General features: G+C 45.4%; 1 protein-coding gene across 3 annotated transcripts in view; it reads left to right on the forward strand.

Annotated features, from left to right (window-relative positions):
- Positions 1–25,235, forward strand: part of AP3B1 (adaptor related protein complex 3 subunit beta 1) — a 2,001,071-nt gene that overhangs the window by 913,638 nt on the left and 1,062,198 nt on the right. For all 3 annotated transcript variants that reach the window (XM_086960746.1, XM_086960745.1, XM_086960747.1), the window contains one exon: positions 11,837–12,013. In XM_086960746.1, coding sequence (XP_086816872.1) covers positions 11,837–12,013 — 177 coding nt within the window. The remainder of the gene's footprint in view (positions 1–11,836; positions 12,014–25,235) is intronic.

Genomic DNA, 25,235 nt, shown 5'->3' on the forward strand with positions numbered 1-25,235 from the left:
GAGAAAAGGAGAGGGGAAGCGGGCAGCCCTGACGAGTCCCCCGACTCACCCGGATGGAATCTGAGATGTAGGGCCCAGTTTTCACACTGATCGTTGGACGTTTATAGAGTAACCGGACCATGCTGAGGAATGAGGCGCCTATGCTGAACCTTGGCAATACTGCAAAAAGATCGTCCAACTCAAGGGAATCAAACGTCTTTACAAGGTCAAGCACTAGGCAGCCCGAGCATGGCCAGCCCAGTGGGGTGTATTCTGCCACGCTAAAATAGCAGCGGAGGTTAAGCAAGGTATTCAGAGCTGGGACGTATCCATTTTGATAGAAGCAGGTTAGTAAGGACTTTCGCCAGGATTTTATAGTCTGTGTTTAGGATAGCTAGGGGTCTGTACGACCCCAGAGCTGTGGAGTCCAGGTTTCAATAAGGATACCACATTAGTGGAGGAAATAGAGAGGGAGAGCTGAGTTGTCCAGCGCCAATGTGTAGTGTGTGTGAAGGGGCGTTACCAGGGTTTCAGTGTATGCCTTGTAGAATTCTGTAGGGAACCCATCTGGGCCAGGTGTCTTACCCGGTTAGTGATGCCAGTGCCTCCCGGAGTAGGCAGCTGAACTGAGTCAAGGGAAGAGACTATTTGGTGAGCGTCGTCGTGTGTGCTAGATGTGTAAAGAGCAGTGTAGTGCCTTGTCATGGTCTCGTGTATCTTGAGGTGCTACTCTCGCCCATGACTGTTGCATGTATCTCATTTGTGCCATCTCCTCCCTAATGGCGTGTATGGGATGGTGTGGGTGTTCCTGCCTGATGAGAAAAGTGAGCAGCGTACCCGCCCAGTCTGAGGAAGAGTGGGTACTGGTAGAGTGTGCTAGGAAGTTATAATAGCTCAGTTTCTCAAGTAGTCTATCTAGCTGTGCCTGCTCCTCTGGGTGTGTGGACGATGTTGTTTCCCATTGCAGGAGCTTCTGTTCGATGGAGGCAAGAAAGGTATATCATTTTCTATGGATACTCCAAGTCAGACTTAGACAAAGGCCACAAGTTGTGGCTTTAAAGTCCTCGGGGGAACCCAGCTGAGCCGGTATTGTACTCCAAGTATCTGAGCAGTGACTCCTCCAAAGAGCAGTGGAAGGCTGGGTCCTATAGCGTAGCTGAGCTGTCTGCAGCTGCCAAGTCATGATTGGGGGGGTTCTCACCTCCCAGCTTAGTGACATGATATGCGGATTGTGATCCGAGTGGCTCCGCCCCAGATAGCCAGTGTAGCCAATTAAGGGGAGCAGCGCTGCAGATGCCAGGATGCGGTCCAGCCTCACATGGAGATGGTGCACCGGTGAGTAGAAGGAATATACCCACGAATCAGAGTTGCATGCGCGCCATACATCTGTTAGGGACCAGTGCCCCAGCCAGCCACACAACGCCTGAGCAATCGACGGAGCCGGGGTGCGGGTGAGTGGTGGGGAAGAGCGATTAAGTGAAATGTCTAGAATCTCATTGAAGTCTCCGCCCAGTAGCCACGTGATATCACCCTCATCTAGAGAGTGTGGTGGAGAGGCTGCCAAGGAATGTAATCTGATCTGTGTTGGGGGGCATAAACTGAGCCCAGCATAACACCACTTCCGTGGAGTCTACCCCTGATGAAAGCATAGCGACCAGCAGGGTCAACCGCTACCACCTCCTCCTCCTCCTCCTCCTCCCATGGGTTCCTCGCCTTCACACATATCAGGGAGACTCTGGCCTGAGACAAATAGTGCTTTACACATGTCTGCACCAGCGACGACGTAGCCTGTCAGCCTCCAGGCTCGTCAGGTGTGTCTCCTGTACGAAAGCAATCCCGGTAGACCTGCATCATAAGTAGGCATAAATGAAATACCTGCGCGCAGGAGTATGAATGCCCCTGACGTTCCAGGATATGATGTTAATGTTAGTCATGTGTCTAGTGCAGGTTTGTAGATCCCAGCTGGCGTAGCAGCTGCGCTGTGTGGATGTGCTAGGGCAGGCCTCAGGTCAATAGGCAGTACAACGACCACTGTGAGTAAAACAATAATACTTAATCTCGGGTGATAGCCAACCCCAAACAGGGATTGACCCAAACAGGTACGCCTAACCATGGCGACTAATACTTCGTCAGATGACCAAAAGGAGGGGGTGAGCGCGGGTGGGTTAGTGCCTAGAAACCCGTCCCCGTGTACACAACACCAAGAACTGGCATACTGAGCCGATTCTGCTTATGTGCAACAAGACAGTTGTGTGCGACACTAGGTGACCTAATGAATACCTAAAAAAGGATGATTACATGACATTACAATGCCAGAGGCAGGCTCCCACGCGTGGAGGTAGGCCCCGCCACTTGAGGTGCTACTCTCGCCCATGATTCGATCCAAGGGAGCTCACCAGAGGATGCAGCAGATCTAGGCACGCACGGTCCGTGCACTTAAAGCCGAGCTTGTTCCAGTGGACGCATGGATGGTCTTGTGTAAAAGGTTGGGTCTTTCTCTAGAGCAGGTTAATCCTGTCTGTTGGGGAAAGGGTAAGTCTTTACAGCCTTCATGAATTACAGGAGATTTTGTATATTTCCTATCTTTGACAGGAGTGAATTTCTGAATTGTTGCTGGCTGTTCAGGAAAGAAGTCCCACCAATATATTCATTAGTGTAGGATTGTAACAGCAGAAGTATTAGTGTTGAGTGATTGTTCCCATTTCGTGAGCATCTTTGAAGTATTAATGAAGGATGAACCTGTGCAGTAGATGGACCTGTGGGTTATGCAGAGTGGGCAAGAGGAGCAATGGATAGCCGTTGACTGCTTAGGGAGGGGCTGGTGAGATGTTGTTAAGTGAGTGTCGAAGTTATCTTGCTATTGTGTTTTAGATTCTTAAAAGCTATGCAGTAGGAAGAAAATGTGCTATAGGGTAAATTCAGTTTATGTACTCTGGGAAATACAGTAGGGGGAATATTTTAACCTTTAACTACTGTGGCAAATGTATCTATAGTTGTTTGTAGATCAAAAAACATAGCATAGAGCAGTGGAGAAATGAATAAGTGTTGGAACCCTGAGTTAAAATGCAGGATTATTTAAGTAAAGCATGGGTAATCTATCATGTGGACTTGTCGTGTTCTATAGTTGGACCTTTAGCTCCTTTATGAATAGCAGAAAGGTTTGGACAATTCTGATGTTGATGGGGATATTTTTCTCATATGAGATAGATAAAGAAGTTTGTCTTCCTGCTTTCTTTTATTTTCAGTTTTTTGATAGCAGTCTGGCAATGTACTGGCTTCTCCTGTGATGTAGTCTACCTGAAGTTAGATAATTTGTCTGCTAGGTAGATATTGAGTGGTGCCAGTTCTGGTGGCCTTATAATTGCTGTGATAGAGATAGTTGTAGAATCTAAACCCTCTTTCATTATGGATAGACACACCCGTGAACAGTAGGAATCCAGGAATATATTTAAGATTTAATGAAATAGTAGCAATATACTAATCTGGAGGGTAACTAATAACAAATATTGTAAAATGTAATAGTGGCAATGATACTTATCAGGAGGGTGGCTAATAAATATTGTAAAATTGTGATTGTATTATGAAGCTTATTTGTATTGTTACCTCCACCTCCACTTTCAGCTAACTAAGCTAAACGTATTATCAAAAGTTGCCTAGTTGGAGTTTCAGTGATGGTTCACACCTGCATTCCTCTGATGAAAAATGGAAACAATGTTGAGTAGCAGTGTTTGCTATTCTCCCCTTTGGCGGTAGGAAGATAAGCCCGCAATGTGAAAGCTGGATGTGCCTCTCTATACCCTTCAGTGAAGTAAAGTGATTAAAGCGCTGTATGGACCTGTCGGCTTGGGTCTCTGGTACTAAGTTCCTCTCCATCTCATTGTATTATATATTATATCTGAACATGGTTTTATTTTTAAAAAAATTTTTGAAAACCTTTATTAGATTGTTCAACACAAGATACAATAGTAGCTCTGCAACAGCAGGGGCCGGTACCATAGGTATGCAACACGGATCAGTAATGCCAATAACACAGCTAATCAGCCGACAACCCATGGGTCCGGCAGCGGTAAAGGATAGATGGAGTATCAGAAACATTTCGAATCAAGGATATGAATAAGGTTTCATTTTAAATTTAACCCCCCCCCCCCAAGAATAAGATAAAGAAGAAAATACAGGATATCCGGAGGTACAAAAATGCGGGTAGGTGTTAAAAGCAATCGTGAGTCAAAATAGATCAACAATATAAATGCAAGCGGCAATTAGTACACTAAGAGTAAAGAACAAAGCTACCTATCTATCATCGCAGCCACCCACCCCAGACCCTGCCCACTCATCTACTTCAGGATGAAACCAAAAGTTACTAGCAAGCGTGCCTGTCGCCCCGAAGCATCCCTAAAAGAAGAAAGTAGCGGAGGAGGAGAAACAGATAAACACACTCCCGGACTCCCCTACCCCCCACCAGATGTGACCCCCCGGAAGCAAGTTCAAAATAAATGCAGCGAAATACACTGTCAATCCGGGGAAGCACCAAACATACCACCCGACTCCCGCAGTTAACAGGTCACAATCCCAACAGCAGAGTAAATTGTTGTCCCGTATCCTGAAAAGCCCCACAAGTTAACCCTGGCCAATACGAATGTTCACTGGAGCACTTATAACCCAGGCCACAGCAACAGTGAGAGCGATAATGCTTGCATGAAAATTCAAGTCAGTACGAAAAAGCCAAGTAAAGGATAGGAGTTCACGATCCACACAAAGCAAACGAGAAAAAGCGTGGCAGAATGATAAAACTCTCCAATAGTCACAGGTGATCTTGTTAAGGCAGTCAAGGTTGTCCATAGTGAAATTCGGCGAGATAGGGTTCAAGCAGGGAACGCAGACAATATTCATGGGCGCTCGATCCGTAGTATAGGAATCCGCAGCGCCAAAGGGATCCGGCGTCTGCACGGGGACCTCGAAGTCAGATAGACAATGTTCCGTTGGGGCCAACGCTGGCTGCAATGATGGCAAAAAAACGCTGTCCGGTCTCCGGCAAAGATCGTCTATTGTTACCGACAGTGCCTGGTAGTTGACGGTGAACTGTGAATGGAGCGCTCTAATGGCCGCCATTACGGCGTGCAGCGGTGGCGAGTCTTCTGTCTCCTCCATCTCCCCTCGCAAGCCACAGATCAGGATGCAAACCCCGGAGGCCGGCTTCTCCGGGGCAGCAAGTAAATCTGGAGCGGACACCAGCAACGAGCGCTCTCACCTCACGACGTTACTCCTTTGCCGCTGATCAGGGCTCCCGTCCTCACTCCCACGACAAGCTTACTGTGTCTCCAAATGCAGGATACGGGGCCGCAGCACACGATGTGGCACGCCGTAGCGTGTGTGTTGCAGGCAGGGTATGAAATCGCAGTCAAAAACAGGAAGATTACGTATGGGAACCTTCTGACCACAGCGCAGCGCAGACTAGGTGGGTGACCCTTGGGAACATGGTGGCTAAAAGGGACATTGCTCAGAAGTGGGGTGCGTCCACGGCCCCCCTGGTGGTACGATGGAAGGCTAACATGGACTGGTGCATGTTCCGGGAGAAGACAGTCTATGTGGCAAGAGGGAGACCTCAAACTTGGAATAAAGTGTGGGGGGCCTGGAACGAATATAGGGGAGATGTGTGCTTGCCACCTGAACCAGTCTCTCTGGACGATCACATGCCGCCCTGACCTGTAACACCGACTGAGCTCTGATGTATTGCATTCTCCTGTTGTCCCCCCCCCCCCCTCTCCTTCCCATTCTGACAACCTCTCCTATATGGCCGCTTCCCTGATTTTCCTCCCCTACCCGTCCCTGACGCCCTGATTCATATAGACTCTATTGCCATTTTTCGCGCCCCCGGGCGCTCTTTTGTTGCATTTTTTGCCTTAATATAAAAATAACCTTTGACGATTATGATTGGATCTTTTTGCACTGTTGCTCTCCTATTACCCATGCTGCCTTGCCTCCGGGATGTCAGGCTGAATAGCTGTGTGCTCTGCTCTTAATAAAGGTTTTCAAAAAATTAAAAAAAAAAAAAAAAAAACAGGAAGATTATATCTCCGTTCGGGAGACCGGACAAAGCCCAGGGTTCACGGCCGATGTTGTTCAATTCCAGCCCGGATGGGTTAGAAATCGAGGCCCCGGCTTTCGCTCCGGGGTAGGCCGAGAATAAAACACGGCGTATCTCTGTCACCCGGTATGATAGAAAGTTCGGGATTGCGCCTTCAGAATCAGTTACTCCTCGTACATACGGGAGTTCGGTGTGAAGTCAGGATAATTTGCAAGATATACGAGCTGCGGGCGGAGGTCGGCGGAGCCGGGAGTTTATGCAGCCATCTTGACAGTCTTAATTCATTAAAAACAATCAAAGGAAAGTCCATATGGCAAAATCTATCGTTAGGCCACGCCCCCCCCCCCCCCCCCCACGCCGAAGGTGCTTAAGACGCGCTGAATACAAGCGCGAGTCAGAGACAACTATCTCCTGAGGCGGAAGCCGGGAGAACGAACGCCAGCTTTTTAAAAAAACTTTGAGTGTGATATTTGTGATTTTACCTACCTAATCTCTTCTCCCTGGGCACTTATTGTTTGTTCATCACGAACTGGGTACCCCCGCGCAGCGGATCTTAGCGCTGCCGCGGGATACAAAATATTCTTGCCGCCATTACCTGAGAACCCTCAGGCCACGCCCACTATCGTTAGGCCACGCCCCCACCCACACCCCCTCTCTCCTATAAGTTATGTGTAATTCCCGGACGCACAGCGGACGAGCGCAGCGGGCGCGCCGTCTGCGCGCCGAAGGCGCGCCTAAGGCAAGCCCGTCTGCGCCCTTCCGCGCCAGGACTGGGCCCAGGGCCATGCCCCCTGACCAAAAACATACTGATAGAGAAAAGTGGACTTATTCCAGCCAGGAGCTCCGATCGCTAAGACCCTGCGTCACATGTACTCCGATCGATTTACATAAGGAAGGTAAGATTTGTCCATCTTGCTCACAAGCATTTGTTTTCTCACGGATTAGAGCTCTTAATATGGTCCATAACCAACCTAAGATGCCAATCTATAGAAATTTAACTATTAAAGCTGGTCTAATTAATGTTCGATCTATGGTTAAACATAATGTCCACACAGCAGAATTAATTGAAAGCCGAAATATAGATCTTTTATTCGTTACTGAAACGTGGGCAGACGAAGCATCTGACGCTGATCTGACCATGGCGATTCCAGAGGGCTTCTCCATCTTCAGAGCCGACAGAAAAATAAAACGCGGGGGAAGACTAGCAATTATAGCTAAAGAAGAATTAAAGATCAAAAGTTCAGATAAAGGAAGCAACCCAGATTGTGAAACGTTAACTTTTCAAATAAAGATCACCAACATTTATACGTTTAATGGCTTACTGATATATAGACCACCAAATGCCAAGACGCCTTTAATTGAGCTTCTAAGTCCATTTCTAGAATCAAGTGTGACGAGTCTTGACTACACAATTCTAGGAGACTTTAATATACACCTGGAGAAAACTTCTGACCCCAAGGTAATTTCATTTAAAGATGAAATGGCAAACTTTGACTTAGAACAAAAAGTCCATTTAGATACGCATAGCGCCAGCCATGCTCTAGATGGTATTTTTACATCATGCCAGAACATAAATAAAATTGATACGCTTATGATCCCGTGGTCAGACCACAAGATGGTCTCCTTCTCATTAGAAATTGTACAAGATACAGGAAGACCGGTAGAAACCATTAAAAAAAACACATACTCTGACTGGTCTAAAATCCAGCCCCAAGCCTTTATGGACACTCTCTGCTCATCTTATCCAACTCTAGATGCAGACAACAATAAAGCCTGTACAAAATTCAATAATTGGCTGGAGAATGCAGTCTGACTCACAGTTCCACAAAAGAAAGCTACTTTTAAAAGAAAGACCCCTTCACAACCACGGTTCTCAGAAGCTTTGAAGGAACAAAAACAATTGTGTAGAAGAGCAGAAAAGAAGTGGAGAACCAATTATGATGCACAGCAAAAAAAAGAATATAAAGCAGTTTTAGCTAGTTATAAAAAATTGATAACAGAGAAAAGCAAATACTTCGTTCAAAACATTAATGAGTCAAAAAACTCTAGCAAAACCCTCTTCTCTACTGTTAAAAAAACTTTCAAAAATTGAAAATAATACTTTAGAAGAAATGTCATCAGAATTCTGTGACACTATAGGTGAATTCTTTGTAAAAAAAAAAGTTTCCTCAGTTTATGACTCCTTTAAAAGCCATAATACAGACAGGGCAGACCAGGCAGGTCAGACTACCTCACAATCAACAAATTTAGTGGAACAATCAGTCCAACCCATATTGTTGCAATTTATTCTTCCAACAAAGGATCAAATTAACTACTCACTATTAACTCAGGTAGTCCAACGGACCCTTGTCCACCCAAAACAATGCAAATCTGTTCAGAACTGAGCCTGGTATTAGAAAAATTATTTGGCCAAATACTTGGAACTAATACCTTTCCAGATGACTGGAAAAAGATATCAATTAGACCATTATTACAAAAATCAAATCTGGACTGGGAAGAACCAAGTAATTCCAGACCAATAACCAGGATCCCTTTTGCCGCAAAAATATTAGAGAAAATTTTAAACAAACAGCTATCCCATTACCTGATGGCCGGTAACTGGCTGGACCACTCTGTTTGGTTTCCGCGAAGGACACGGAACAGAAACTTCTTTAATTACAGCTGTGGAGGAACTTAGGAAGGTGATGGATAACTGAGCGAAGGCCGCCTTGATATTACTCGATCTATCGGCGGCCTTCGACACAGTCAGTCATGAGATCCTCCTAAATCGTTTAAAACCAGCAGAAATACACGATTCGGCATGTACCCTCATCGCATCCTACCTAGCTAAAAGAACTTTTTCAGTAGAAGTAGGAGGAGCGAAATCCAAATCCTTTAATTTACCATGTGGGGTCCTGCAGGGATCCTCACTGAGTCCCACCCTTTTTAACTTATACGTGGCCCCCCCTTGCAGAAATAATAAGAAACTGTGGTTTCACCCCAATATCCTACGCTGACGACACCCAAATTGTGGTGACCATCAGCAAGGATGTAGAGGAAGCAGCGGAAAAATTCCAACTATGCATGACACAGGTCAGCCAATGGATGGAAAGGAATTGCCTAAAGCTCAACGGAGATAAAAGCGAAGTGATGATACTAGGGGGTGACACAAACATCTGGTCCCCCGCCTGGTGGCCCAAGAACATGGGTAAATGCCCAGGATCATCAGAAAAAGTGAAGAATCTGGGCTTCACTCTTGACATCAATTTATCATTTGAAGCCCGAGCCAGCAAGCTGTCATCAACACTTTGGTATATTATAAAATGATAAAAAAGCTACTTCCTTATCTGCCACAGGACTCACGTAAAACAGTAGTGACAGCATTAGCCTTGGCGAGACTGGACTACGGGAATGGTCTATATGCTGGAGCTAGGACAAAAGTGATAGATAAGCTACAACGTTTGCAAAACGCAGCAGCCAGACTGGTTCTTGGCATACCTAAGTTTGAGCCAATCAGTCACAAACTAAAAACTTTGCATTGGCTGCCAATTGCACAGAGGGTGAAATTAAAATCACTCTGCCTGGCCTACAAGGCATTTCAGGGAAAAGGATCAAAAATTTTGAGATCTCATCTGAAACAATATGAACCAACGAGACCTCTGAGATCCGGTCAATTGAAACTAATTACCATTCCCAGATTTAGACGAGCCAGCTGGGGCGGTAGAAGCTTCCTTGTACATGCAGCACGAACCTGGAATCAGCTGCCTCTTGCCATAAAAACCTGGCCATCTTTGGAAGCCTTTAGAAAGGAAGTAAAAACATGGCTGTTCTCAGCATAACTGTAGACCCCGTTTAGGAGATAGGAGGATCTACCATAGCGCCAAGACGCCCACGGGCATTCGCGCGCTCTACAAGTTGACAAATCAAATCAGTCAAATCAAAATATAAATATATTCAAGCAGACTTAATAATCATGTTGTAATGAGTAATGACATGAATAAATGTGCGTTTATATTTGAAACCTGTACCCAAATAAACAGCTTGTATAATTTGAAAGCTGGAGGATATCAGAAAGAGAAAAATACATGAGTATAACAGCTATATTATGATATTTGCATTATAGAGATAAAGTCCGCTGTTATCATTTATTTATGTTTCTTTCAAGCTAAATGTTTTGTACCAATAGTGATGTTTGGCATTGTAAATATATTTGAATATCATCAATAATTTTACCATGATATACCATAACATCTAAATAACGGAATGCTCGAAAGCCATGGAAGGTTTCCAAATCTCTTTAATTCAGTATATTGCTTAGTTTGAAAACTATTTATCGATATTGCTCAGAGGTGAATGGACCTTGTGCCCATCATAGGGAAATGGATATTAGATTGTGATGGGTACCACTGGAGTATGAATGGTTTTAAAGAGGCTCCTGGCATTCCTGCAGGTATTTTGTTAATTTTTTTAGTTTATCGTGGTAAGAAGAGTCATATCTCACCCCTCTTTTTGTGGCCAGAGAAATTACCCAATGCAAGTCCACCACAAATGCAGAAAAAGAGTGTCCGCATTAGAGTCAGATTCCGATGTGGGGTGGCCTAATAATAGTTATTGTTTTGACTAAGCAATGTAATGTCTTATGGTGCCGTAAGCAAAGCACCATCTCCAGACATTCTACTCAGGTGAGATGATTGAAAACAATGGATGTTGGGGCGACAGTAGATGTAAAGACCTTCCTTTTTAAGACCTAAACGTAATATAGGTATCGTAATCCTTTGTAACACTTAACTGATCTCTGGTGGTTCACTTGTTCAGCTTACATTACACGACTGTAAGATGCAGAAATTTGTCGAATTTAACAATTCAACAGTTGTAACGCCTGTTAGTATTCCAAATTTGAGTTCCAGTTGTTCCCTTCTCTCTCTTGTTTGTGTCAACTGGTCTCAACCTTCCCACAATATGGCTCATGTGCAGCAGCTCATGTTTGGGATGCTGCTCTCGCAATCAAAATGTTATGCTGAGAGATGTAATTTCTGAAAAGTGTTCCATTTCCAGTGCAGATCAAGCCTCTTAATTACTAGCCCTCAATGCTGATGTCTACGATTACACTTCATACAGCCAGATTTTCTCAATATATTATTTTAGATTTCTTTATCATAGCTATGTCTGCTTTCTTAATGTTATCTGTGTCATACAGACTTTGTGTATAAATCATAAAATGTCATAAATTTGTGTTCCTTGATTTCAATGAGGACTTGCTGTCGGTTACTGAGATGTTATGCGATTGTGCTTCTTGTGCACAGTCACATGACTTATTTTGCTATGTCCCTGCTTTTTATGGGCTTACGATTTATGGTGATTGTGCAAAAGTTTGATATGCAACTGTTTTACTCAAATTATGTGATTTAAAGAAATAGCTTTTGTTTTGTCTTTCATGCAGTATGATTATGTGAAACTAACCAGATACTCAGTTGTCCACTGATTCATAAACAAATATTTCTGTATTTACGCCCCAAAAAGAGCATATAAATGCCTTTCTGCCTCTCTTCAGTTATACCTTCTTTGTCATACGTTTGTGTTTTTTACATTCACAAACATTCATTTTGCGCTGAATATTGAAGTGTAACTCAATAAGGATTTTCAGTCAGTGTGTTAATTAAAAGTTCTTAAATTGTGAGGATAATTTACTTATATCGGAGTATAATAAGACTGGACTTCTCACCTAAATTAAGCAGCATTTAAAATGTACTTATCTGTCGTCCAAAACTGATGCTCTTTCTCATTATGCCTTAGGTGCCGATGGCTAGAGCCAGCATTCTGTGGCTAATTGGAGAATATTGTGAACGAGTTCCTCAGATTGCACCTGATGTCTTGAGAAAGATGGCCAAGAGCTTCACTAACGAAGACGATCATGTAAAACTCCAAATCGTGAATTTGTCGGCCAAGCTCTATCTAACCAACTCGAAACAGGTAAATAGCTTATCACTGTACATTCTTTAGTCTTGAACTTTTCTGTCAGGCATTGCTGGCTTTAGAGTGACACTGTTCTAATCCAACCAGAACTAGCTTATATAGTGTTGTAGGAGAGTAGATGGTACATCACAGCCTTTAATGCAACCCAACTACTTGTAATGCTACTAATGAAATAGTTGAAAATTAAGCAGGCTAGTTTCGTGCCTTGAGCAGAGGGATAGCTATAAATTAGTCCAACTTTACGCCCCGTTATAATAATTTTCTTTACTATCAAGTCAAAGCATTCCCCTTACTTGCTTTAAGACCCATGGCATTCAGCTGTTCCACTGGCCTTGAGGCCTTTCATAATCTTTATACCTTTTTACTTCTGCCTTTTACATAAAACTATTAAAAGAAGGCAGTATGAATGCTTGCATATGTATGCCAAACAGGACACAATAGTGCTCATTTGACCATATCAAGACAAAAGCCTTACACTGACTTAAACTATTTATATGAAACCGCAAGATGCTTCATAAACATACGACTTTTCACAATCGAGAGAACAGTGAAATTCTGTGCGGTGAAATAGCATCCTCTTATCAACTAAACAGGAATATTAGTGAATGCCTAATGACGATAGTTTATTCTACATGATTAATTGAAATCATTACAAAGTTAGTAATTAGTTAAAAAACATACACCACCAGTAGAATAAAAAGACTGATTAAAACTCGGTTCCATTAAAAAAAGAAACTGGAAAAACTATGTTCATACAATTGTTTTTAAATTTTTTTTATTATTCTTGGTAACCTTCCCAAAATATTGCAACATGTTGATACTGAGATCAGATTCTTAAAAGAGTTTTGTAAGAATATAGCACTTAATGCAAGTTCACAAATGTTCAATGTATTAAAAAAAAGTATTTCAAAGCTTCGCTACACCTAAAAGTCAATTATGTGGAAACATTGGTTTTAAGTCTGTACCTTTCTGCATTCACCCTTTGGCAGCAGTATACAAGATGTAGTAAGGATTCATGTTTATAGTTACATAATCTGAAGTGTTCAGACTCCCTGGAACATTTAAATAATCCAAATCTAAACTATTTAATCGGGAATAGCATGCCGCGGATTGTGATGGCAGGCCTGCAAATGATATTCAGCGGTTCTTTCAAATCGTATTGTTTTGGGAGTATGGAAAAAGTCACTCCTGAGAGCAGCATATTTAAATTGGTTTTATTCTGTAAGGTCATCGGTATCAGAGGTGAGTAAAAGCTGGTTATTTATGGTTTCCTTGGTGGCAGGTTTCGATTCTTGTTGCCCGAGACTGTCTTGAAGCCCAGGTCTCCTGTTAAAAGCTCGAGATCCTTTGTCCAGGGATTGCAGGATTTGACTCCTTACTGAAAGTGGATTGTAGTAAGCCTGCTTCAGCGTGTTTAATGCTTTAAAGTATTTGTTGACTAATTCTTGTTTAAGTAGACCAAATTCCAATTGGATCTAAAATCTTTGTGCGCTGAAGCTGATGGAAAAATGTTCTAAAGACTTTGCACTATACTCCGATCCCAAGAATTTTCGCCCTATTTCTCTTCTTAACATGGAAGCAAAACTTTTTGCCAAGATATTAGCCAAGCGTTTGGAATCCTATATTCCTCGTCTTATTCACCCTTCTCAAACAGGCTTTGTCAAAGGTAGACTAGCTAGGGACAACAGCCGTACCTTTTGCCATATTTTGGGCAAAGCAAAGCTGTCCAACCTTCCAGCAGCTGCTCTGGCCCTTGATGCCAAGAAGGCTTTTAATAATGTCTCCTGGCCTTTTTTACATGCTGTTTTGTGTGCGCATATTCTTGGAGACTCTTATGTGAATATGGTTATGTCCTTGTCCGGCTGATAGGAGTGGCGGATTCCGCATTAGCCTGGATCTCATCCTTCCTCGAAGACAGGTCTTTTCAAGTAGCAGATGGGTACTCCATCTCCAATGCTCAGCCACTTAAGTGTGGGGTGCCTCAGGGATCCTCCCTGAGCCCCACACTTTTTAATGTATACATGGCACCCCTCGAGGACGTTGTCAAGCCTTTTGGCATCAAATCAATAATGTATGCTGACGACACTCAGCTCGTCGTTTCCCTCAACCAATCAGACAACGCCCTCTCTAATCTAAGCAGTTGTCTGGAGAAGGTGCACCAGTGGATGTGCGATTCCCGGTTAAAACTGAACGGGGAGAAATCAGAAATACTCCTCCTGGGAAATCCTAACAAAATCCCCACACCCCTTCCCTGGCCACCATGCATTGGAACTCCACCAATCCCCAAATCCGAAGTCAAGAGCCTAGGGATATGGCTGGACCAGGATCTCAGTTTTAAAACTCAAGCTAGGAAAACTGCGGGAACCTGCTTTGGCCTTATAAAGATGGCACGAAAGATTCTCCATCTACTCCCCCTCCAATCCAGGAAGCTCCTGATGCAGGGGCTGGTGAACTCCAGATTAGACTATGGAAATGTCCTGTATCTGGGGGCCCCAGCCTCTGTAGTCCACAGACTTCAATGTGCACAAAATGCGGCTGCAAGAATCCTCACAGGAACCACAGCGAGGAACTCGGCCAAACCAGCCCTTAGAAGCCTGCACTGGTTGCCAGTAAAAGAACGGGTCAATTTCAAGACCCTTTGCATTGCCCATAGAATAATGCACAATGAAGGCCCTCCCATCCTCAGGACACTTGTGACACAACAACAGTCAAGTAGACAATTAAGATCCAACTCTCTTTCCCTTGCAAACGTCCCCAGAATTAGGAAGGCCAAAACAGGCGGTCGCCTGTTCTCGTACAATGCCCCCAGACTATGGAACGCCCTCCCACTCTCCCTGAGGCAAGAACACAACCACCTCAGGTTCAGGAAACGCCTAAAGACCCTACTCTTCCCCTGAGCTCTCCTCCCATGATTCCTTACCCCACAGGACCGTGGTCTTTTAGCGCTGGGATGCCCTAGGGTAGCTATGCGTTCTAGAAAAACCCAATCAAATCAAATCACATCTTGTATGCACATCCTAGGGCAAATATTTGAGTCAATGGGGCTACATCCTCGTTTTTTAATCTTTGCCAAGGCACTAGACAAGGATGTCCCTTGTCTCCGCTTTTGTTTTTATTATCTATTGATCCGCTCCTTCGATTAATTGACCTCCATCAGGATATTAAGGGTTTTACTTTCGGCGCACACTGCATAAAAACGCCTGCTTACGCGGATGATGTCCTCATCTTTTCTGATGACATATTGTCGGCCATTCCCGCTATTTCAGATACTAGCAATTTTTTTTCTAGTGTTTCTGGGTTGTCCCTCAACAGGGACAAGTCGGAGATGTTTCCCCAGAATGCCTATTGTTTTCCAGCACAAATGGGAAATGCTGGATTTAAATGGCAATCTAAACAGCTTAAATATTTGGGGATTTGGTTCCGTAGTACCCTATATGATAGGACAGCCTACAACGAAGCTCAGACTTTACTTAAAGTGCGTCATCTTCTGGATACCTTGTCCCCTAAGCATATTTCTTGGCGGGGTTGTCTCCAAACGTTGAAAATGATGATAGCGCCCATCATTAACTTTGTGTCCTCTATGCTCCCTTTGAAGTTATCCTCTTCTTTTTTCCATGAAATTGATTCCCTCACATCTAAATTCCTCTGCAATGATAAGAGAGCTAGAATTGCTTATACATTTTTGAGAAAGCCTTATGATATGGGTGGTTGTAATTTTCCCAATTGGGAGAAATATCAGGTTGCTTTCTTAGCTTCTCAAGGGGCTCTTTGGTTTTCTTCTGTCCCTTGTCACACGCCTTCCTGGGTGTGGATTGAACAAGATCTCTTTTCCTTTACCTTCTTCTTCCTTTATCACTACATCCACCTTATTTATTCCGTTCTTTCCTACGATCATCTTCGAAACCATTGCAGCAGTTGTTCAATTGATAAGAAAGTTGCTACTCCAATTCATAAATCGAGGTGGTCTTCATTGTGGCGTAATCCTAGAATTAAAATTGTTGATCCTAAATTGATGACTTATCGGGCCACTAAAGGAATTACGTTAGTTCGTCATCTTTATGACTCGAATAATGATCCGTTACCATTTTCCTCCGTAGCTCAACAATTTTCTCTTACTAATTTGGATTTTTATACGTTTTTGAAAATCAAAGTTGCTCTTGCTAAACTGCGTCTGGATCCAAATTCTCCTACTATTACATTATTGCAGTTGTGGCTTAGATCTGGACATTTGGCTTCTAAAATTTATAAATTTTTGTCTTCCACCTTGCTTACTGTTACCCAACAGAAATGGCTACATCACTTTGGTCAGGAGATTACTGACCATATATCTTCAGACTCTTGGCAGTTGATTGGGAAGCTTTCTCTTAGCAATAAAATTGCCCCTTCTTTAATTCAATCTAAATTTTTCTCTCTCAATCTTCTACACTGGACTCCAGTATGCCTACATTCTCTTAATCTTAAAGATGCCGATCTTTGTTGGTGTTGTAGTCTAGCTACAGGTGATTATCCACATATGTTTTTGAGTGCTCGCTACTACAACCTTTTTGGGATTTAATACATGAACATCTTATGTTAATTTTTAAGATTCAATTCCAGCTTTCCTTTCCTATGATTGTGTTGGGCCCACTGGCATCCTGTGTACCTTTGCCTTTAGACTCCTTAGAGTTACAATTATTGGATCTTTTATTGACAGTGGCGGTTAAAGTTGTCCTCATGGAATGGAAGTCTTTTTCTTCCATCTCCTATCATACTTGGTGGCCGTGGGTCTCTTTTTTAAGAAGTGCACACACTTCGGTAGATGAGGCCCATCTTTCTCCCTCTATCTCTAGTGGTGTCTGGAGAGCTTTGGATGAATATATGGATTTGGCATCGAAAGGGTTGGTTGATCAATATCCCTTTGTGACGTCTAGTTGATTATTATAATTTTTGTCTATAGGTAGTGCCGCAGGAGATATTTCCTTCCTTCCCTCTCTTTTCCCCTTCCCCCTTGCACTCCTTTCTATATTTTCTGTTTCTTTCTCTTTCTGTATTCTTCTATCTTTGCGCTCTTTCTTTTTTCTCATCTCCCTTCTTTCTCTATATATTCTTTTTTGTATCAAAGTGATACTTTTGCTGTTCATTAAGGTTCCTTTGCATAACTCTTATTTCTTGTATATTATATTTATGAATTCTGTTAGAGGAACTATTTGTGACTCGCTCATGGTTATTATATTGTACTTCTTTTTTTCTCTCCTTTTTTTATATCAAATGTATCACTTTTTATTGTATTTAACTATTTATATACTTCTTGAAAACGAATAAAATTATTGAACAAAAAAAAAGACTGCACTATAAATGATCTAAGACAGGTACTCATTTTTAAAGAATTCATGCTAAGTGATGGACAGCAGCTGCAAAGATTTTGCTCTGATTACTTTTAAAATGGCTTCAGTGGTAGGATTGTTTCGTTTTAAATTTATTCTGCATAACGCGAAGATTAGAGCTGCTGATTGTTTCTTAATTTTGGTTAAATACAATCTTGTAGATTAGAACATTTATAAGTTAGCCAAACTCCTAAATAAATGGGATCATCTGTAGCTAAAGATGAGAAGAAGCAAAATAATGATATGATCGTGTGTAGCTGAAGATAGAAGAGGTGCCTGTTCCTAATGTAGATCAGGAAATTTAAAAATGTAGGTTAGGTTGCCCAAAAAGTGTAATAAAAGGTGAAGCTAAAACATGGGAGAGAGAGAATATTTTGATTAGAAAAAAGTGCCCATTTACATGTAATATTTTGATGCTTTGTCTTATATGCACATATTTTCGGCAGTGCTCTCATCGCTTACCATAAGCATAATAAACTAGCATGCCTTTGCGTCAGTGCAGCAACACAGTAAAACTGCACCAGAAAGGGTAATCTTTAATAATGGCAACAAGTACTTGGATTCTGTATGGTGCTCGTTCACCCGGTCAAGTATTTTGGCCTAATTGGGAGAACTGAGAATCAATCATGTATATGTTATTTCTATACCACACATCGACAGTGGAGTGCTATTCATGGTCAAATATTTTGTTCTGCACCTTGGGTGCAAATGTGTATGTTTGTTTCTTTTTTACACTGTTTAGTCTGCAATCTGGTGGGGTCCTGGCTGCTGGTGTGCCAAGAACCTCCAGTGATTGTACGCTTATCTGTAAGCTAAGCAGGGCTGCTGGTCATTGATGTCTTAAATGATGCGGCTGGTTTTGAAGATTGTGTGGGCCAACAAGGGAAGCCAAAGCACTTACATCAGGATTGGGGTGATGTGATCATATTTCTTCAGGCCACGGTGTGGTGTGCATGATGCCCTTAAGGGGTGTCAGTGCGGAATCATGGACATGGCGTTCACTACCATTCAGATGGGAGAGTGCAAGGCAGTGCTACTGTTCTGAAGTTGCTTTCTGTAGGTAGCGATTTCACTTTCGTTGGAGAGAGCTGGTACCATGCCAGCCTTGCTTTTTTGCAATGTATTCAGTTTTTTTCCAAATGTTGTTTTTATTTCCCAGAATATATAATATAGTAAGTAAAATAAATAGTGGTATCAACTTTTCACTTAAACGTTATACAGAAGACCGCCCCAACGTCGCACAAGCAGAGGGCCTTCTGCCCCTAGATTTTCTGTCACTTACTGAATCTCTGGGTACTGCACAAAGTACATGTTGCGACACAACCAACCATGACTATGGACCAGTTTGGCTTTGTTTGAACCTTAGGCCATCGCCATCCATGCCCCCATTGTAGTGTAGTTCCTATATTCCCAATAGGCTCTGCACATTGGAATAATATATCCTATAGATGTGACGTAGGACTTAAGTCTACTAGGTCTCTCTCGAATATATTAGACTTAATTGTGAGTGCCAGCTAGCTCAGAGGTCACTAGAAACTTTCTCGAATACACAAGAAGGGATTAGTTTCTGATACCAATACCAACACCCAGCGAGGGGAGCTTGGAAACACTGGAGCTGGATTCTCGGCGAGAGAAAGGCAGCCTCTCTGTCAGTGCGTCAGCTGGAGGGTCGGCTTCCTTCGGCACTTGCTGTAGCGAGATGCGTCGAGCAAGTAGATAGTCGAACTGCTCCAAACCACTGTGTGTTCGCTATTTATACCTTGAAGGTGCCTGGATTGACGTAAGGTTGGACATAATAACGTCACCAAAGAACGGTAGTTCTTTGAAAACGCCATGATTTCTAGGATAAATCAATATTCAAGAAAGGGGTTGTCCCTGACTACTGAAGCCGAGTTTTTCAAGAAATCGTTGTGGCTTTTTGGAACTAGTGGAAGTAGCCATGCCGGTATTAAGACCGCATGGGCTATGTCTAAACATGGGTATGATTTCTATGCCTATATAAGGGTTATGTGAATTATACCTATATAAGGGCATGAATCGGGAAAATGACACACGGGTCCTAAAACGCTATGCAACGCCATATTCTGTCAAATTTCAATGGACTTCCCCATGCAGTTGAAACCTTGTGCGGTACACATATCCATTCCCTATTTTTACCCCTGCATACGGGGGGGTGCATTTCTGCCCTCCATTGTTTTGCTATGACTCTGCTAGCCACCTTGAAGCCAAGACCAATTAAGAGTGCGTGCCGCTCTATTCCCTACCGTCTTCTTCATGATCCCGCAGGCCCACCCTACATTTTGTCCAGTCATTTACAGATACTGTTGGACATTTACCCAGTAGGAACAGATAAGGGAGGGCACATTCCCAAACCACGTGAATTAGGGTGTTTCTCTCTCTCTTTCTCTGTCTTGCATCTGGTACATTGAGGGGACAGCTCTGGGTGCATCCTGGACACTTTTTCACAGGTATAATATGTCCTATGTAAATAGTGTAATTGGATGAGATGGAGGCGTGAGGAGATCAGCAGTGTATGAAGGGTCCTCATAGCTTCTTTACAGTCAACATCATCAATCTTGCCAATGCCAGTCTTCCCCTGACTTGCTGTTGCATCATAGGGTCAGTGAGCGATTAATTTCAAGATGCTGTGGACCCCAAGCGTAATTCCACTCTAGAGATTTTGATTTTGGACCATCTGGTTTTTAGATCTTAGCCATATGTTTCGTGACCTACCCTACTGTGCTAAGTTAATTACTCTGCTGTCAAGCAGGTAGATCAAAGCCAGTACGCAACTGTAGGGCTATTTAGATGGGATTAACCTTCTCCTGGCTGAAGAAAGAGTGGAGAGAAATCTGTCTAGGCTGATTAACTGACACTCGACTGAACAGCCCAGGCATGCCCTTCTCACAAGGACATAGAGGAGGTGGCTGTTATCTGGCACCTGTCACACCAAAGGATACCTTTGAAGTCTTGAAGTGAAGAAGCCAGTTCTGCAATGTCCGGAGCAGATCTAACACCCAGAGAAAGCTCTTGCAAGCATCCATTTTAGTCTGTCATTTTAAAAATTACCCAACATGCTGTACGTGGTGTAAATGGTCATCTGGCATCTGTGTACTGTATTAAACAACCTGCAAAAGGGGGAAACTTTGGATAGAACAGGGGACAGCGGATTAGAAAATTAGAGTCACTGTATGGCCGAACCTCTGTCTGGAGTATAGGAACACTCTGGACTTACTTTCTATGACTCTGTTGATTCCTTTCTACATGGCCACCATCTCTTTGTAACAGTAGAAGTGTACTTGCGGGGCACCTTGACGGAGAGGATTTGTAGGGATTTTTCGGACTAGTCCTGTGATGGGTACCCTGGAGGGGGTACCCTTTTGACTCATGCTTTAAGAACATGTGCTGTGCAACTGAGTAGTAGGCTGGTGGAGCCGGGGAGAAGGTAGGGAGTATAACCTGCCTTGAGTGACAGACAGGAGGGCAGGTCCATAGGGCTTTCCCTCAATAGAGAGAAAATGGGCAACAATGATCTCCTAGAAATTACCAAAACTTAAAAGCCAGTGTGGCGTAGCTCTACAAGTGGTGCTTTCCAACCCACTAGTGACTCAGGTGTACTCGGTTCAGTGCACTAAAGATGAATGTGCAAGACAGGTTATTGTAGCCCTGCAAAACACTACTCAGAGTGTATTTGAAATGGAGGTATTGCTTTTGGGTTAGTAACAATCCCATAAGAGGATCAGGGGCACCGTGGTAACCGTAACATACCTCATTTCATTATTCACAGTATCACACACTGTACCAAGAAAAATTTAGACTTTTAAGTAAAAAGCATTCATCACTATAGGAATAAGCTGTTTCTTAGTATGTCTAAAACAACTGCTCCAAATATTATAGAAACAGGAAAAAGACCCGTTATAAATAACGAGAACAAAATGAACTTCTGTAGTAGGGGATCTCTGTGTATAGTCATAATCTAGTGGATAGTCCCGCCCATGTGCGTGGACCCCGGCAATCAAAAATAATCTCTTAAGTTGTCAAAATAATGCAGAAACTGCAAAGACACTTAAGAGAGAATTTAAAGACAAATAATGCAGCCTATATCCACAGGCTACACTGTCCAGTACTTCAACTAGAAATTCCACCAAAAATCACCACACACAGCACAGCCTGCTAGTTTCTACCATAGAGAAACTTGCCTCCCCCAGTCAAAGACCCAGGAATGATAGAGAGGAAGGCAGGGACAGACAAGCCCCATAGGCTGCCATTATGTGGCTTAAATAGGATACTGTGCCTTTAAGAGAACTTTCCAGAACTTCTCCCAGTATCCCAGAATGCATAGCAGGTCCCTCTACTTTCAGTTCTTTTTTCCGGCTCCTGCTTACAGGACCCTGGCATTGAGCTCTCCCTTTTGCAAGGGTTTATTGAATTCTTTTTTGCACTTTTAACTTTTAAAAGTGTTGCAGTTACTGCTTGGTGTTCTCTTCTCACTTTTGTGCTGTGTATTAGGCGTTTTGGGGCTCCGAAATGCCTGGCCTTTTTGTCAAGTGCCCAGCATGTGAGAGGAAGAAGGCCAAAAGCGACCCCCATGATGTCTGCATCGTGTGCCTTCCAGAAGATCATGGCCCTGAGGAGTGTGTTATCTGCCAGCAACTTTCTGCTAGGACCCTCAGGGACAGATTGAAGATCAGGCTGGCTGGCCTGGAGGATAGGCGTCAACGTGCTGCAGGTGGGTCTGGGCAGCCTGGGAGGGATCCCTCTGCCTCTGCTGAGGCCCCTGGGGGGCTCCCCAGGGGCAGGAAGTCCAGCCAACGATCCCATTCTCCGTCGGCGTCGATGGCATCGACGACGGCGTCGAGAGGGATGACGACGGCGTGCTCCCCTTCTCCCCGGGGCTCCGGGTCGAGACGGCGTGACGGTTCGACGGCGAAGGAGAAACCGACGTCGAGGCCGCCGTCGACGTCATCGTCTTCGTCGACGTCGAGATCCTACCGACGCCGAAGGCACAGTGATGTGTATCGACGCTCGCCGTCGAAGCGGCGCCGACGCTCGCCGTCGAGGCGACACCGTCGGTAGTCGTCGAGGCGACACCGTCGATCTCCGTCGCGGCGACACCGCCGATCGACGTCGAGGGGCTCCTCGACGTCGGGAACATCAAGGCGACGACGGCGCTCGTCGTCGAGGGCGGACCGCCCGACGTCGAGAGGACGACGAAGGTCGACGTCGAGGAGTCGACGTTCGACGCCGAGGAGGAGGCGGTCGACGCCGAGAAGACGGCGCTCGACGCCGGAGTCCAGGAGACGTCATTCGACGCCGAAGAAGCGTCGTTCTGCGTCCAGCAGACAGCGGTCAGCGTCGAGGAGCAGGTCACCCGCTCCAAAACGGCGGAAAAGGGACTCTAGTCCCAGGAGTCACGCTGCTTCCAGCGGTGGTCGCAAGAGGAAGAGGTCGCCTGCGGATGGGGATGGCTCTCCGCACCCCTCGCCTAAAGGGACACCGGGCTCGGTGTACTCGGAGGTGTACACTCCGTCCCGTCCCAGGACTCCGACTCCTCCCCCCGTGCCTAAGGAGGACCCTCCGCCCAAACCACCACTGCCTTCAGGGGACCCTTCTCCACCTCCGGTCCCTCCGCATGGGCCCGCACCGCGGCCGAAGGTTCCTCCGCCGAGGTCCACTTCCCTGCCGTCCCTGCCTGCTCCTCCCAAGGGGACTCCGAAACCGAAACCCCGGGAGGAACCGAAGACACCTCGTGATGAGCCGAGGAAGACCCCTCCGCGCAAGCCGAAGGAGCGCCCACGAGCTGGCAGGTCTCGCTCTCGCTCTGGGCGGAAGGAGAGATCGAGGCACAGATCATCCACGAGATCGAGGCACCGCCATAGGAGGCGCGAGTCTCGCTCACACACGAGGTCCTCTGGGACCAGGGATTATTCACCTACCCTATCGGGGTCACCGGACACCAGAGTGTCCCCGATAGATGACCTGGTGGCCTTTCAGGACGTACTGTTGCGGGGCGCGGCGAAGCTCGGCATATCCCTGACGGTGCCTACACCGAAGACATCGGTCATCTTCGAGACGCTACATCAGAAGCATCTGTCTCGTCCTCTCCTGCCCCTGGTGCCGGGCCTGGAAGAACCTGCTATGGCTCTGTTTCTCACCCCGGCTGTGACGAGGGCGGCCCCGTCGAGATTACTTAAGAAGTACCGAGCTCCCGACTCGGATCTGGCCTTTTTGAGAGCTGAGCCTCCGCCTGACTCAGTCATCGTCACGGCGGCCCGCAAGCAGCATGCCACCACCCCGACCTCCACGGTTCCCCCGGACAAGGAATCGAGATGGATGGACTCGGCAGGAAGGAAAGTTTGTGGTACTTCCGCGACCTCCATGAAAGCGGCGAGTGCCACGGCTTTGTTGGGTCGCTACGACCGCGCCCTCTGGGACTCCCTTGAGCGCTTTGCGGAGCATTTGCCCCGGGAGCAGCGTGAAGACTTCATGGAAGTCCTGAGTGAGGGGATGCTGGTAGCCAACCAGATAATCAGCGCGGCTGCGGACTCTTCCCTGTTGGCGGCTCACGGATTTTGCCACGGGATCAACCAGCGGCGTCACGCATGGCTCCGGCTTACGTCCCTGAAACCGGACGCACAGCAGAGGGTGGCCAATCTGCCGTTTTCCGGTGAGACCCTCTTCGGGAAACATGCTGATGATGAAATGGCCCGCATGAAGGCGGAGGCCGAAACGCTGACGGCTGTGGGCCTGGAAAAGCCCAAAGAGACCAAGAAGCAGTACCGCCCCTTCCAACGGCGGTTCGGCGGACAGGGCCGAGGACGAGGACAGGCCTCAGGGCACTCCCAGCAGCAGCAGCAGTTCCGGAAGCCGTTCCAGAAGCGGCAGAAGGGCAGGGGAGGCCAGCAGTCGGCTCCGGCGCCCAAGGGCCAGGCGGGGTCTAGGCCCTAGGAACTTACTTCCCCCGGATCCGTTACCCACTCCGGTAGGGAGAAGCATCCAACTTTTTCTGGCAGAGTTGAGAAAAATTACTCAGGACAAGTGGGTGCTGAATATAGTTTGCAATGGATACAGTCTTCGGTTCACCAGCCCTCCTCCAGCTATTCCCCCGGTCAGCTCGCAGTTTCAGCTGCGCGAGCTTCAGGCGGAAGCGGATATCCTGTTGAGGAAAAGGGCGATAGAAGACGTACCTCGGTCTCAGAAAGGAAGAGGTCTGTACACCCGGTTCTTCCTGGTTCGCAAGAAGGACAAGAACGAGTTCAGGCCCATTCTGGATTTGCGACAGGCAAACAAATGGATTCGCAGAGAAAAGTTCCGCATGCTGTCGTTGCATCAGATTTACCCTCAGTTGCAACAGGGGGACTGGCTTTGCGCTATAGACCTACAGGATGCTTACTTCCATGTGCCCATTGCACACAAACACAGGAAGTTCCTGCGGTTCCAAGTCGGCACCAATCACTATCAATACACAGTACTCCCATTCGGACTGAAGTCTGCGCCGAGAACGTTCTCGAAGTGCATGGCGGTGGTAGCAGCACACCTGAGGAAGAACAAGGTGTTCGTCTACCCGTACCTGGACGATTGGTTGATCAAGGCATCCTCCTTCTCGGAAGCGCGAGCACACTTCCAGAAGACGTGCGTTCTCTTGAACAAGTTGGGGCTGCACATCAGCATGGCCAAGTCTGTCCCGACTCCGGTCCAATGCATACAGTACTTGGGAGCCTCCATCAATACGCTGTCAGCAAGCGTGTCTCCTTCGGAGGAGCGACGATTATCACTCCTTCGGAAGGCTCAGGCTCTCATGGCGTCTCCATCTACAACCGTGAGGACGGTGTCTTCTCTACTGGGATCGATGGCCT

The sequence above is a fragment of the Lissotriton vulgaris genome, chromosome 3_1, assembly GCF_964263255.1.
Source record: "Lissotriton vulgaris chromosome 3_1, aLisVul1.2, whole genome shotgun sequence".
Taxonomy (NCBI): domain Eukaryota; kingdom Metazoa; phylum Chordata; class Amphibia; order Caudata; family Salamandridae; genus Lissotriton; species Lissotriton vulgaris.